The following is a 14,447-nucleotide window of genomic DNA, read 5'->3' as shown; positions in this document are numbered from 1 at the left end:
TAAATTCAAAAGCTGGCTCCAGCTAGCGTTTGCGGTTGCGGGCGGTTGCGGGAGGGTAAAATTTTTTTCTTTTTTTTTAAAACAATATATATACAAAGAAAAAATATTTAATAAAAAATTTAAAATTGAAATTATGAAAATATTAAAATATATCTATTTTATTTTAATTAATATTATAAAATTTTATAATAAAAACAATTTCAATAAATTTTCAAAAATTAAAATTATAACTTTCTAAATATAAATTTTATATTTATTATAATTTTATGATTTTTGATATTTTTATAATTATATTAAATGTAAATATTGTTAATTTATTATTTGACTGTTACCGCATTTGGTAGTTAACCAGTCATAAGTCACCCGCAAACGCACCAATTTTTAACCGCAGTACCAGTCGTACAAATCTCTTAAAACCGCTAGAAACCGCAACCGCCCGCATCCACAAACTCCCGCAACCGCAACCGCAACCGCTGCGTTTGAACCAGTCAGGCCCTTAAAGTGTTTAACTAAATAATGATTGTATATTTTGTCTATTTTCATTAGCCTAATATGTAGGTGCACAAAAACAAAGCCTAATATATATAGACTATAGTTTACCATGATATGCCCAGAAATCTAGAAATGCCAGTGTTTTTCAGTCAAATTTAAAATGTAAACACATCTTAGTTACCTTTCTTTTGGATTGGACCTTCACACCATTTAACAAGAATCCTTTGGAGCAATCTCACTCAAGTTCTTTCACAATAAGTTTCTCAAATATTTTTTTTTGACAAATTAAGAGTTTCTCAAATATATTTGAATTTTTTTTGTTGAAACATTTTTTATACATATATATTTTTATACAGTATTAGAAGTACTGTAAACCATTTTTAGATACCCAAAATAAACTATAGTTTTATATAATTTTGAGAACTCTTGTAAAAAAAATTCCACTGAATGTATTCTTACAAAATCACATTACGCGTTGAAGTTTTCGTTTGTTCACCCACCAACACATTTTATGTTGAGTCATGAGTGTATGCACAGAAGGAAGGGAAAAGTAAAGGTTCGAAATATAAGAGTTGGTTTTTTAAAAATCACGTAATGAGAAATGCTTAGTTCCCTACCAAATCCAGCATTGGAATATATCACAGAAATGTACTGGGACCCGTTTTAATTCTAGTTCTTCGCGAAATCATATAAGTATAGTGATAGTTTCCAAGCAAACCCAAAAGATCAACTATAGAACTAATTTCTTATAGTAACCAATTCAAAAAAGTAGTATTCGTTCCTAGACTTTTGTTCAATGTTTTACTTAGTGGTCGATTTAAGAAAAGGTGTTTTTTTTTTTGCTTAAACACATGGTCATATGATATCATTCAAAATACAATTATCGTTGCTATTATAAACGTTAAGAATTTTATATAAATGTTGTTCAGAATCACGAACTGTTAATTAAACTTCGGGATTAATGCATAAGAATTTCATATTGTGTGGATCAATAAAATATAGAGAAAAAAATTCTCAATTACTTGAATATGAGCAACATTTATGACCACACCAGATCATGCATATTGGATGCAGTCGATCGTGGGAATAAGTAATATTCCTCTCTACGAGAAGCTTCTGAGAACGTACATGCTACTGAAGTTAAGAAAAACTCACTCACCGTTTCTTTACTACACTTTTGAAAATATTTATAAGTTTTCAACCATTTCATGAAAAAAGAACCATAAAATACAAAATACCTTTCAGCTATGTATGCGCTGTAAGGGAAGGAGAAGGCATCAAAGAACAACAGAGGACTGACACCATAATTAAGATTCTCACTCAATTAAAAGTCTATAAAAAGCTTGAGTACAAGTCTTGATTTTAGCCAATTGTTTCGCTTTGTTCAATTTCAAAAGTTATTCCACTCTGTCATTTCATCTTCGGATTAATCATTCATTACAATTTGACGAAATAAAAACGTAAATAGTTAAGGTAGTGAAGCGAATAAAAGAATATTTAGCCATAACAACAGTAGTTTTTTTCTTTATCCTCATACGTTGTCATGAATAATATACTTTAATTTCCTCATGACCATACGAATATTCTCTATTCTCTACAATATGTTATGATTAGGGGCATTTTGGTTTTCTTTTGTTCGGTTTAGGCCAAGCCTATTAAAGTCTTGATTGATAGAGTGTTAGCATTAGAAGCAGTATGCTACAAAAGTTGTATGTTTTTGCTAAACTGTTTAATAGGATGATTGGTATATCAGTATGACTATGCTATTTAAAATTATTATAAAAATTAATATATAATATATAATATATTTATTTTTAATGAATATATTTCTAAAATATATATATATATATAGTAACATATGAAATGAAAAATATATACAATAAATTTATTGTATTTAATAATTTAAAAATTATGTTTATATCGAAAAATATTATTTTAAAATAAATTCTATAATTAAAATATCTATTTTAAAAATAATATTTCACATTTAAAATAAATTATATAAAATAAAATTATATGAATAAAATTTTATATTTTAAATGTAAAAAACTACTTTTAAAAAAAATATTTTTATTGTAAATTAATTTTAGAAATCAAAATTTTCTGGATATAAAAATAATTTTATGATATTATTAAATAAAATAAATGAATTAATTCTATATTTTTCTTAATTTATAAATTATAAATCCAAATGCTCTTCTAAAGCTTCATATGAGAGCATTAGCGAGAGAGTATTTGGAGGCATTAGCATTTAATAAATATTTTTCAAAATGTTTTTCTATTAATTATTGATTGGATAATGCAGAGCATAATACTAATGCTCTACCAATTAAGACCTAAGTAAGTTAACCCATATATGTAGATGATTTCATATTATAGCTAGATAAAAATACAAGTATACATTCTTAGCAAAAAAAAAAATACAAGTATACATGTTCTAGATTCAGATCAATCAAACTAGCAATATTGCCCTTTGAAAATGAAATCGATGCAGGCTTAATAGTTCTACATTTAGTTAGGCTTATAATGAAGCCCACAATAATATTATTTCTACTGGGGTTACTTTCGGCCCATATGAAATAGTGAAAGACTCTTGTCGGCTAAATAGTTACTTGGTTCCTCTGAAAAGTTACTTCCCTACTCCTATACATGCTGCTTTCTTTTTTTGAACTTTATATCTGTATCTTCGTACGTAATATTTTAGTTTATTCATATTCCAATTACAATAGAACCTCTATAGATTAATACTCGATAAATTATTAATTTTTATAAAGTAATAAATTTCGTTGGTCTTAATTTAGATCAATTCAAAATTTGATACAAATTAATAAAATAATAATATAATATTTTTTAGAAATTTTTATGTAAATATATAATCCTGTTAAAATAAAAAATTAATAACTTATATGTATATATATTTTATATAAGTAAGAATCTATTATTATATTATTTATTTTATATTCACAATATAATTATCTTTATATTTTCTTAACACCTAATATATTTTTGACAAGATTTAGTAAATATATATTATATACACTAAATAATATAATAAAATTAATATAAATATAAAATTAAAAAAAAATTAATGTTTATATACTAAAATAAAATATTTTTCTTATCTTATAATAAATATATTTTAAAATAATAAATCTAAATTTACGAAACTTTTACAAATTAATATTTATATAAATTAATAAAAATTTAAAATCTCAATATTATTAATTTATAGAGATTCTACTGAATTGCATTAGGATACACATTTTAAAAATAAAATTATTTCAAAATTATATATTTATTTTTTCTAAAATCATATATTTTTATCTATTATTAAAAATATATTAACTAATAATGATTAATGGTAAATTTCAGAAAATCTTAATTGTATTTATTGAGTTATTATAGATTTAGAATTATGAGAAATATATAAATCACAAGTTATGTATTTATGGTTAAAATTTAATATGTTTTGGAAATATTAAAATATAGAGTATTTTAAAATGGAAAAAATATTTACACTCCCTCCATTTTTTTTATATGACGGTTAAATTTTTTTTAATGTAGAGTACCTATTTTTAACTTTTTCATGAATGTCAGTACCCTCAGTTTTGACTGAATTTGCAAAAAGGTGTAAAACGTCAAGTAAAAGACAACAGAGAAAGTATTATAGTGGTAGTAATTTAATATCTTTTTTTTTTTTATTGAACTTACGTTTTTTGAAAAAATAGAATTCCTTTTTCAAATATATTGAACTTACCTTTTTTGAAAAGTGATTGATACATAAACATTTTGTGTTATCTGTAACATATCAAATATAAGAAGAAAATTAGAGATATTTTTTACAAATAAAAAAAATCGAGTAAGAAATACTTTGTAAATAAGTGAACTGTGAACCAAAATCTAATCTGAACATCAAGTCTAAAAAAAAAAAAAACCTAATCTGAACATCTTTACTTTTTTCTTTCAAGGATTTGTATGCTCCCTTTTTATAAAGAAAATTAATATTTAAAATATAATATCTCTATAATATTATTTGAGATATCAGTTTCTTATGTGTCGCTTCCATGTTAACTTTCACAACAGTTGATTACACAGATACCCTTAATAAATTAAAATATTACATTTAAAATATTATTATTTATTTTTTATTTAGTTTCCTTTTTAAAACTTTCCAAAAAATATACACATAATAAAAAGGAAAATTTTTATAAACTTAAAAAAAACGGATTGAAAACGAAAATATATGTATAAATAATATGATTTCATAAAAAAAGGGAAAGTTCACAAAACAGTAATATTATTTTAAAAAATATTTTTAAATAACATAAAATGTACTTTTGAAGTAATAAAATACTTTCTTTATATCTATATTTTCTTAAATGAAAAATATAAATTTGTATATAATATAATTTCATTAAAAACAATTTACACAAATAATCTTGATATTTGAAAAAGAAATATTATTTCTTTTAAAACTTAATTTTAAACAATACAAAAAAATCAAAGTAATATAACTTCTTTTTATATATCTATCTATTTTCTTAGATGATCACATAAAAATAACTAAAAAACATAATTGATATATGTTTAATTAACTAAAAATAGTTTATAATAAGTATTATTGAAATGTTTTATTTATTTTTCATATATTTAGTTGACTATAACATCTTTCAGTTACATCAAAAAAATATAGATAAATTATATAATACTTAATATAATATTATTTTCAAATACAATCACAGTTTTGTTTACTGTTTAGTTTTAAGAGATACTAAAAAAAATAAAAATACATTTTTAAAATAAACATCGTCTAATCAAATAGTTACAAAATAGTTTAATAAGATAGGTATATTATATTTTATTATTATTAAAGTTATTTGTTTTCTTAATATTAAATTTTTCTTTTTTTTTTATGTTTGTGGAACTTAATATAACGATAATCGAAACATCAAAGCAAATTTTTATTTATATTTTAAAGGTTTTTTAAAATAAATTTCAGTTTCCATTCAAAAATTCAAAGGCATAAAGTTATTTAGAATTTATAAAACATTTTATTTATTGTAAATATTGATATGTCTTCATGAGCTTCCAAAAATATATCAGCTACTTATGCATGTAACTTTCGATTGATCATCGCTATATTTTCTAATATTTTTTAAAAACATCAACATATAATTTGATAAATATTATGAAAATACATGCACATTTAAACACGAAATAAAATTTATTTGATTTGACTTAATTATAATAAAAATAATTTTACTTTATTTTGAATTTAGAAGAATATATGTAACTCAATATACTCACAACATGAGTGACTCGACTAATCTAACTTATATCTAAAATCAAAGATTTAATTACGATAAGAATATATAATTTTATAAGAATAGTAATTTATTTTATAAAATAAATCATATGACAACTCAAAAATATTAAAAACGAAAATAAAAAATTAAACAATTGTTACAATTTAGTTCTTTTGTAAAATTTATATATATGCATAAGACATCAGAATATTATCGTTATATTAATTTATGTAATTTGGAATCAAAAACTTTAGTTTATTTTTATTTCATTCTAAGCACAATATTTTTTAAGTTATACATAATCTTAATAAAATATATTTGCATATCTAAGACAATAACCACCGAAAGGTAAGTAAGAAATTAATCAAAATTTTAATATATTTAGAATAAAAAATATTACAGTTGAATTCAGCGATGCAATCTAATTTATCCAAATGATAACTAAATCGACTATAATAATAACAAATCCGATTAGATATAACATATATAAAATTATATATATAATTAAAGTAATATAATATTATTAATATAAATGATGCATACAAATTGTAAATTAACTTTAAATTAAAAGTAAATAGCAATCAATTATTATTATAATATATTTACTCTTGAAATATTATATCCGTGCATGAGCACGGGAAAATTAACTAGTGTTTTGATATTTTCTAAAGTACTTTAAATTTAGTAAACTGGTTGGCGAATAATAATTTATTACATTATTTATGATTCATTAATTTATATAAATTATATTGTTAATAATATAATGTTTTTAAAAATTAAGTTATTTAATTCTTGTGTTTTTTGGAAAACATCTTATACTATTATGGAACATAATGAATATATTACTTGATCTTTATAGACTATTTCCCTCGCATCATCCCGATGCTCAGCTCTAATCTAATTCAAACCACAAAGCAATGAAAATTGTAATTTATGAATTTGAGGATATACTTTATGGAAGAGCGCAGTTAATCAAAGACCAAACATGTTTCCAATCAAAGACCAAACATATACTTTATGGAAGAGCGCAGTTGCAAAAGAAAGTGAAGTACCCAAAAATATTAAAAAATTTTAAGAAAGGGTTTAACTCCTTTTTTATCGTGCTGCAAATTGCACTTTTACTTTGGTCATCCAAATTGCGCATTAATCTTCATTAAAAATTGTACACGATTTAGGTATAATGATATAAAATAAACAGCTCTGGACCAAAAACACCTCATACAAGCGGGTTAATAGCTAATGCTTCTTCATTTAAAACCGGTTACAGAAAACCAGCAGATGAACAACCCGGTAAGGTCCGATCGATTACATTTGTCAGCATTGCCAAACTTTTAAAAGACCCTAATGTACTATATTAGTGACGTAACTACTATATTTATCAAGGTCTGGTTTTGATAGTAATTCTATAGACAAACAAAAGGTGGTTTTAGACTTCAGGCACGCTTTAGTTAACTTTCATGTTTTTGGGCTCGTATTATCTAACGACTCACGTGGTCAGTCGATACACATATATAAGTCACGTGAGTCAAGTGCAACTGTTTCAACTTTCGAGCCACACCAATCTATAGTTTTTGCTTGTTCTTCTATTTGCTAACTTGAAGAGATAAGCTTACAAAAAGATGTTTTTTTTTTGGGGTATAAATGTTAAGATTTATAACCATTTTCTGAATTTTACAATGTTGTGAGGAAACACAACTTATTACAAAGAACAAAATAGAGAAGGAGAGGAGAGATTGAGGAGAGCCTTAAAGAGAACCTTGGGTAGCATTAACTATAGGGGGAAACAAACCAAAAGTACAGCTCAAGCAAAAAGGGAGTTGATGCAGTCATCGACCGGAGAGACAGCAACCTATCCCGCATACTTCTATCCACCACCCTGAAGAAAGCTTCCGGAGACAAGGCAGTGTCTTTGAAAATACGAGCATTTCTTTCGCGCCAGAGGTTGTATATAATAACTTGGTTCAGGAGTTTCAGAACAGCTACAGCCCGAGAAGCGTGAGGTCCTTGAAGCTGCTGGCATCGAGCGACTACTGCTGCAACGGAGTTAGGAGGAGACGCCAAGTACCTGCCACAAAAGCGATTCCAAAGAGCAACAGCAAACGAGCATTCAAAGAAAAGATGAGAATGTGATTCATCAGCAGAAGTACAGAGGACACAACCTGATGGAAGAGATAATCCCCAAGAAATCAATCTGTCACGAGTTGGAAGTCTTCGAAGGAAGGCTGTCCAAGTAATAAAAGAACAACGTGGTATTTCCTCTTTGAACCACACTGTCGAGTGCCAAGGAACCACGGTGTTAGGAACTCGTAGTCTCCCCCAAGTAACGCTTGAAGAAAAAGTAGCCGCAAAGCCACCGGATTGAATTTTCCACAAGTAAACATCACTGCCATTTGCTTCACATGGGACATTCAATGTAGATAGTATAATCTGCAGGGTTACTGCATCTTCAGACCGGGCAGGGGAAAGGTTCCAGTGACCATTGCGAACTGCTTGTGAGACAGTAGCATCTAGAGGAATCCTTAGGGTTGCAGGCCCTGAGCTACCGAATAGGAGATTTAGAGGACCCAGCTCAGTCCAGTAATCATACCAAAACAAAGCTGTATGTCCATCCCCAACGCTGCAGCGAAGATAGAGTTGAAGTTGCGGCCTTAAATCCAGCATACTTCTCACAGTCTTTGAAAACCTAGGCGAATCGTTGATAAGCCAAAGACTCCTGCCTCCAAATCTGTTACTTTGCAACTAAGGAACCCATAATGAACCCGAAGCAGAGAAAAAGAGCCAAACTCTCTTTAATCTGAACACCATTTCAAATTCCTCAAGCTTTCTCAATCCCAAACCACCTTCAGACTTCGGCTTACAGATATCAGACCAAGAAACTCTAGCTCCAGCCGCTGAGGAAGTACTATTTTTCTAGAGGAAACCCGAGCACAAAGAATCCACCTTTGCATAAAACCACTTGGGTAAGACAAAGACGGAACTCCAAAAATTAACCATGCCATATATAACCGAGGAGATCATCTGGACTTTGCCAGCAAATGAAAGAAATTTCACTGTCCAGGAATGCAGCTTATCGGTTATGCGATCCACAAATGGTTGCAAGGTGGCAGCGGAGATCCTTTTTGGACTCAAAGGCAGTCCTAAATATCGTGTTGGAAACTCCCCCCGCTTAAAACCCGAGAGATCACTCAGGGCTGAGACTTGAGTAGTTGAGTGGCCGAGTAGCCTCCGTAAAAAATCTCAGATTTAGTCTCATTAGTATCTAACCCCGACCAATCCTTAAACTTGCGCATAACATCTTTAATACCTGAAGTTGAAGCCTGAGAACCATCCGAGAACACCAAGAGATCATCCGCAAATAATAAATGAGTGAGTTTAGGAGATGTACAGAGCAGGTGTAAGCTAAAAGCACCGTCAGACTCAGCCTTGTTCAGTAAAACCGACAACACTTCCATAAGCATAATAAACAGATAAGGAGAGATGGAGTCGCCTTGTCGGAGTCCCTTTTTACCCTCAAAGAACCCTGCTAATTCGCCATTAATGGCGACAGAGAATCTGGGTGAGGAAATACATTCAGCAATCCAGGAGATAAACATCGGGGGAAATTGCTGAGCTTCCAGCACCTTAATTACAAAATCCCAGCAGACAGTGTCAAAGGCTTTACGGATGTCAATCTTCAGCATAGCACTCTTGAGACACGAGGATTTGTTGTAATCCTTGATCAGCTCAGTTGCTAGTAATACATTCTCCCCTAGACTACGGCCATTCAAGAAAGCCGCTTGGTTGGGGCTTACACACTTCGTAAGGATTGGCTTGAGGCGGTTTGCAATGATCTTGGAGATAAGCTTATAGACAATATTGCAACAGCTGATGGGTCTGAAATCACCTAACGAGCAAGCTTGAGTCTTCTTCGGAATTAGAGCTATAGCAGTGGTATTCATGTCTCTGAGCAAACGACCATTTCTGAAGAACTCACTAACTGCCTTAGTTACATCCTCACCAACTGTATCCCACGAAGCTCTGATAAATTCCACCGAATAGCCATCAGGACCTGGGCTCTTATTCAATGGCATTGAGAACAGTGTTGCTTTAATTTCTGCCGCAGAGACGGGGCGCTTCAGATAGTCTTGTTGTAGATTTGAGCAGCGGAAAGGAAGCAAGTTACTCAACTCCTCGGTGGTGGCTGGGGAGAATGGAAGGTCTGTGGAGCCAAGAATCCCCTGAAAATAGTTAGCAGCATGCGCCTTTATGTCCTCCACCGCGTACAACACATTCTCATTCTCATCTTTTAGAAAATGGATGTGATTCCTTGAAGCATGATGAGATACCATTCGATGGTAAAACGGTGTGTTACGATCCCCAACTTCTGCCCATCTAACCCTTGATCTCTGCTTATAGTACTTCTCTTCTGCCTTGAGTAATACGTTCAATTTTGTCCGCTCCAAGTGCTCCTCACGAGCAGTAGGACCATCAGGAGAAGTAAGTAACCGCCTTTGTAACTCGTCAACTCTTTCCTTCTGAGCTTTAACCCTTTGGGATATACCGCTAAAATGACGTTTGTTGAGTCTTCGCAGAGGCTTCTTTAACATCTTAAGTGAACGTACAAGCTTAAACTGATCTGTTCCAATAACGTGACTGCAGTTCCATGCTCCACTCACTGTCTCACCATATTCCAAAATATCTATTATATGATGAAAGAACTTAAAAGGCTTAACAACCTGACGTCTGATAGCCGGCATCCGAAGGAGGCAAGGAGCATGATCGGACTGTGACGGGTCAAGAAAGTCTGCGAAAGAATCAGGAAAAGAGGATGACCAGGCCTGATTGATAAAAGCATGATCGATCTTTGTGGAAATAGGATTATCATCCTGACAGTTCCTCCAAGTAAAAGGCAACCCTTTTGCTTGAGCTTCGAATAACTGAGCATCTTGTAACCCAAGGTTGGCTTCGTCCATGCCTGAATCATCAACACGGGATGATGAGTGATTTTAGTGATGAGAGGAATGCAACATTTGATTAAAGTCTCCTAGGACACACCAAGGATGATCTGAAACCGGAGTAGAAGCTTGTAGCTCCGCTAAGTGAACCCATAGACTCGACCTTTCCTCCAGTAAGTTAAACCCATACACAAAAGTGACCGTTAGGGAGACATTTTCAGCAAGGAGAGTGACTCCACAAGTGACTGATTGAGGCATTGCGTTGTAGACAATCAAAGTAACCCTCGGATCCCAGACTAGAACAATACGCCCAGAATCATTTGCTTCATAGTTTCCAAAATAGTTCCATCCCCTAGGTATAGCTCCCAAAATTCTCTCTTTATTACTCTCCAAAATGTGTGTTTCCAAAAAAGCTCCAAAAAGTGGCCTATGGATATTAATCCAATCTTTGGTCATGTTGTGGCGTCTTTCACTATTCAGTCCACGAATATTCCACGCAAAAAAACACATATCTAATGATTTTAGTTGTGTTTTGTGGTCTTACGACCACTCTTCCTGTTTTTAGGCAGGAAAAAAGATTTGTCTCGATCCTCTATCTGATCGCGACTATGAGAGCCCTGATCAGCAAGCAGGGTCGTAATAGTAGTATCCTCAGCGGTCACTCCGGAAGGTAGGACAATATCAGACGGTACTGAGATCACTAAAGGGTCTGAAGAGGGAACATCTGCCTCAATCAGAGTCTCTATCTCACTTAGTACACTAGTCTCATGGAGGATCAAAACATCGACAGCAGGATCTGAAACTAAACCGGTACCAACCTCTGGAGAGACTGCGGCCAACTCATCAGCGATTACATTCTTTCCATATTCAACAACTTGGTCATCACCACTTTCATGCTGATCCCCATCTGAAGCCTGATCTAATCTAGCAAGACTAGCAAACCGATTTGACACAACAATAGCTTCAGGAACTGCAGCTACTTCAGCTGATAACTCCTGATAAATTTCACCTTCTTCTAAGACCGTAGGAGCATTGGCCTGATTAGGATCTGAGGTAGCGTCAGAACCAAATGTTTCAATCTGAATGTCCAGCGCCTCAACAGAAGGAACTTTACTAATTTCACGAACCACTGGAACGTAACAAGGAACTGATTTCTTCTTCACCATATTATCTCTCGAACGGCCAGGACGTGATTTCGATCTTCTACGAAAAGGTTCCTCAATGAACTTCCTTACACTTTGGTGACCCACTGACCCTTCCTTAGCGCCAAATGTGCACTTGTCAGTCTTGTGACCAAATCTCTTGCAAGAGTCACAGTTAACAGGGAGCCAGGGATACGAGACTTCAATCTGAACTTCCTTCCCATTCGAGAACCCAGAGATGATCCTCTGGGGTAACGGAGCAGTAAGATCCACCTTCACATACAGTTTAGCCACCGCAAAGTTTTCCTTACGCTCGGTTTCAGGGGCAAGAGACTCAGGCTTCCCGATGGCCGTAGCGATACGACTCAAGCTTTCCTTATTGAACAAAAGATACGGGACATTACGCATCTCCACTGGGACGATTGCGCTTGTGAGTGGGAGCTCCTCCGGAGAGTAGTCAGGGGACCAAGGAGCCACAAACATAGGCAGGCCGCCTATATTCCAACAGGTCCGGGAAATGAGAACCTCACGAGTATTTGGGTTTGTGACTCGGAGGAGATACATACCTTGTCCAATATTATGAACAAAGATTCTAGGGCCAGATCTCGCCCACACCGCGTTAACAACTCCAATAATCTTACCCATTGAAGGGTAATCCCCATGGAAGCGAGCATATATGAAATCCTTAAACTCGAGTTTAGCTGCCTCAATATTCTCATCCGGTATAAGGACAAAAGAAACACCGGAGACATGTTCCGACGGAGATCCCACCACCTGCAACTGGGTGGAGCTTTTTAGCAAGGAAGCGTAGTTTTTTCCAGGAGCGACGACAGCCTCGGAGGCAGTTGAACCGAGAAGAGCAGAACCAGAAGCTCCAGAGAGGAGAGCAGGCTCCGAGACAGATGGGAGAACAGTCGACGGAGAAGTAGGAGGAGCCACCATCAACGGCAACAGAGAACCAGTAGAAACAGAGCTACCTACCAGGGTAGATCCAGAAGACATGGAAGAGGCAGTCGAAGCAGAGATTGTCGAGGGTAACAAAGACCCATTAGCAGCTACACCGATAACGGCGAGAGGGATAGACTTGGTCTTCTTCTTAACCATACCACGCGCTAGACGTACAGACTTAAAATACAAAGCAAGGGGGGGGGCGGAGTTTCTTCTTCTTAGCAAGCATCGAGACATGGGGGGGAGAGCTCAGAACGAGAAGGGAGGAGGCAGAGAGTTCTCGCCGGAGAGCGTGGTGCCCACCGACGGCGGAGTTAAGTCGGAAAACCTAATCCTCTTTTCAATCGCACTTTCTGTTAGAGAGAGAAAGAGAGGTTAAGTCTTGTTTCGCTAATTCTGGTTGATTTGATTTTTGTATCTACCCACAAAAAGATGTTTCTTTCACTTTCCTCATCACCGTTCACTATTGACTTTCTTCGGTTGGATCTTTATTAAGTATTAGTGGTCACATTTCGTTCATGTATATTATTTTTGATGACGTAGATCATATTCTCTTTATCAGTGTTCTAAAATATGGTCTAGACGTCAGCCTAAACTTATCGTACTGTTTTTATGTTATACAGTATTTTATACAAATTTGTATAATTCGGACAAATAACAGCATTTAGACGGACATTATGCGGTCTACGTGGACTTTTAGGCAGATTTTAAGCATTAATATACAAAAAAATAAACTATTAATATTATTATTATATTTACTAATTTTATTAATTTTATTATTTTTACTTATTTTATGTATTTACATGATTGTAAATATTAGTATAATTGTTGCAAAATAATTTTAAATTTATCTTCTTTATATATTTAAAATTGCTTTAATTTTTATAATTTAAAACTATTTATATATGTTAAACTATATACTTATACATAAAATTGGATTTAAAATATATTCATGTTCAGTTTTTTCAAAAATGATGTATATATATATTAATCTTATATTTATATTTTGTATAAAAGTATATATCCATATATACTCCGTTTAGACGTCCGTCTATACAGCTAGGTACTATACAGTCATCTAACGTATAATGCTCTTTATACATGGCTATCCCTTTAACTACTATATTTTATTTCATCACACAGCAAAAGCTAATACTTTGGGTTATACGAAGTTATATCTTTTTAGGATTTTATATATATTATTACAAGGAAAATATCACCGGTTCGGGCAGAGTGGTAAAAAGACGTTATATTTGATCTATCAGCTCCGTGAAATGAAATCACATTGTTTCTCGACACTTACACATACAGTAGAATATCTATAAATTAATAATTTTGAAAATTTTAATTTAATTAATTTATAAAGATATTAATTTACAAAAAAAATTATTTAGGTTTTATTTTGAGATATATTTATTCTAAAATAAAAAGAAATATTTAATTTTAGTGTATAGACATTAATTGTTATTTTTGAAATTAAATGTGGTTTTAGATATAATATTACTAAATTTCATCAAAAATATACTAAGCGTAAAGAAAATAGAAAATTAATTCCATTGTGAATATAAAACAAACAATATAATAATAAGTACTTACTTATATAAAATATGTATACATATAAATTA

The 14,447-nt window shown here is 32.0% G+C and overlaps 2 protein-coding genes across 2 annotated transcripts; both read right to left on the bottom strand.

Moving 5' to 3' along the window:
* Positions 1–7,433: 7,433 nt before the first annotated feature.
* On the bottom strand, positions 7,434–8,507 carry LOC103829862. Its single transcript, XM_009105549.2, has one exon. The coding sequence runs from the start codon at positions 8,457–8,459 to the stop codon at positions 7,566–7,568; it is 894 nt and encodes a 297-aa protein (XP_009103797.1). The 5' UTR covers positions 8,460–8,507; the 3' UTR covers positions 7,434–7,565.
* Positions 8,508–11,253: 2,746 nt separating this feature from the next.
* On the bottom strand, positions 11,254–12,978 carry LOC108868999. Its single transcript, XM_018652909.1, has one exon. The coding sequence runs from the start codon at positions 12,976–12,978 to the stop codon at positions 11,254–11,256; it is 1,725 nt and encodes a 574-aa protein (XP_018508425.1).
* Positions 12,979–14,447: the final 1,469 nt, after the last annotated feature.

Source organism: Brassica rapa, chromosome A07, assembly GCF_000309985.2.
Source record: "Brassica rapa cultivar Chiifu-401-42 chromosome A07, CAAS_Brap_v3.01, whole genome shotgun sequence".
Classification (NCBI taxonomy): domain Eukaryota; kingdom Viridiplantae; phylum Streptophyta; class Magnoliopsida; order Brassicales; family Brassicaceae; genus Brassica; species Brassica rapa.
The sequence above is the reverse complement of the archived record's forward strand: the minus strand, read 5'-3'. Positions and strand labels throughout refer to the sequence as shown.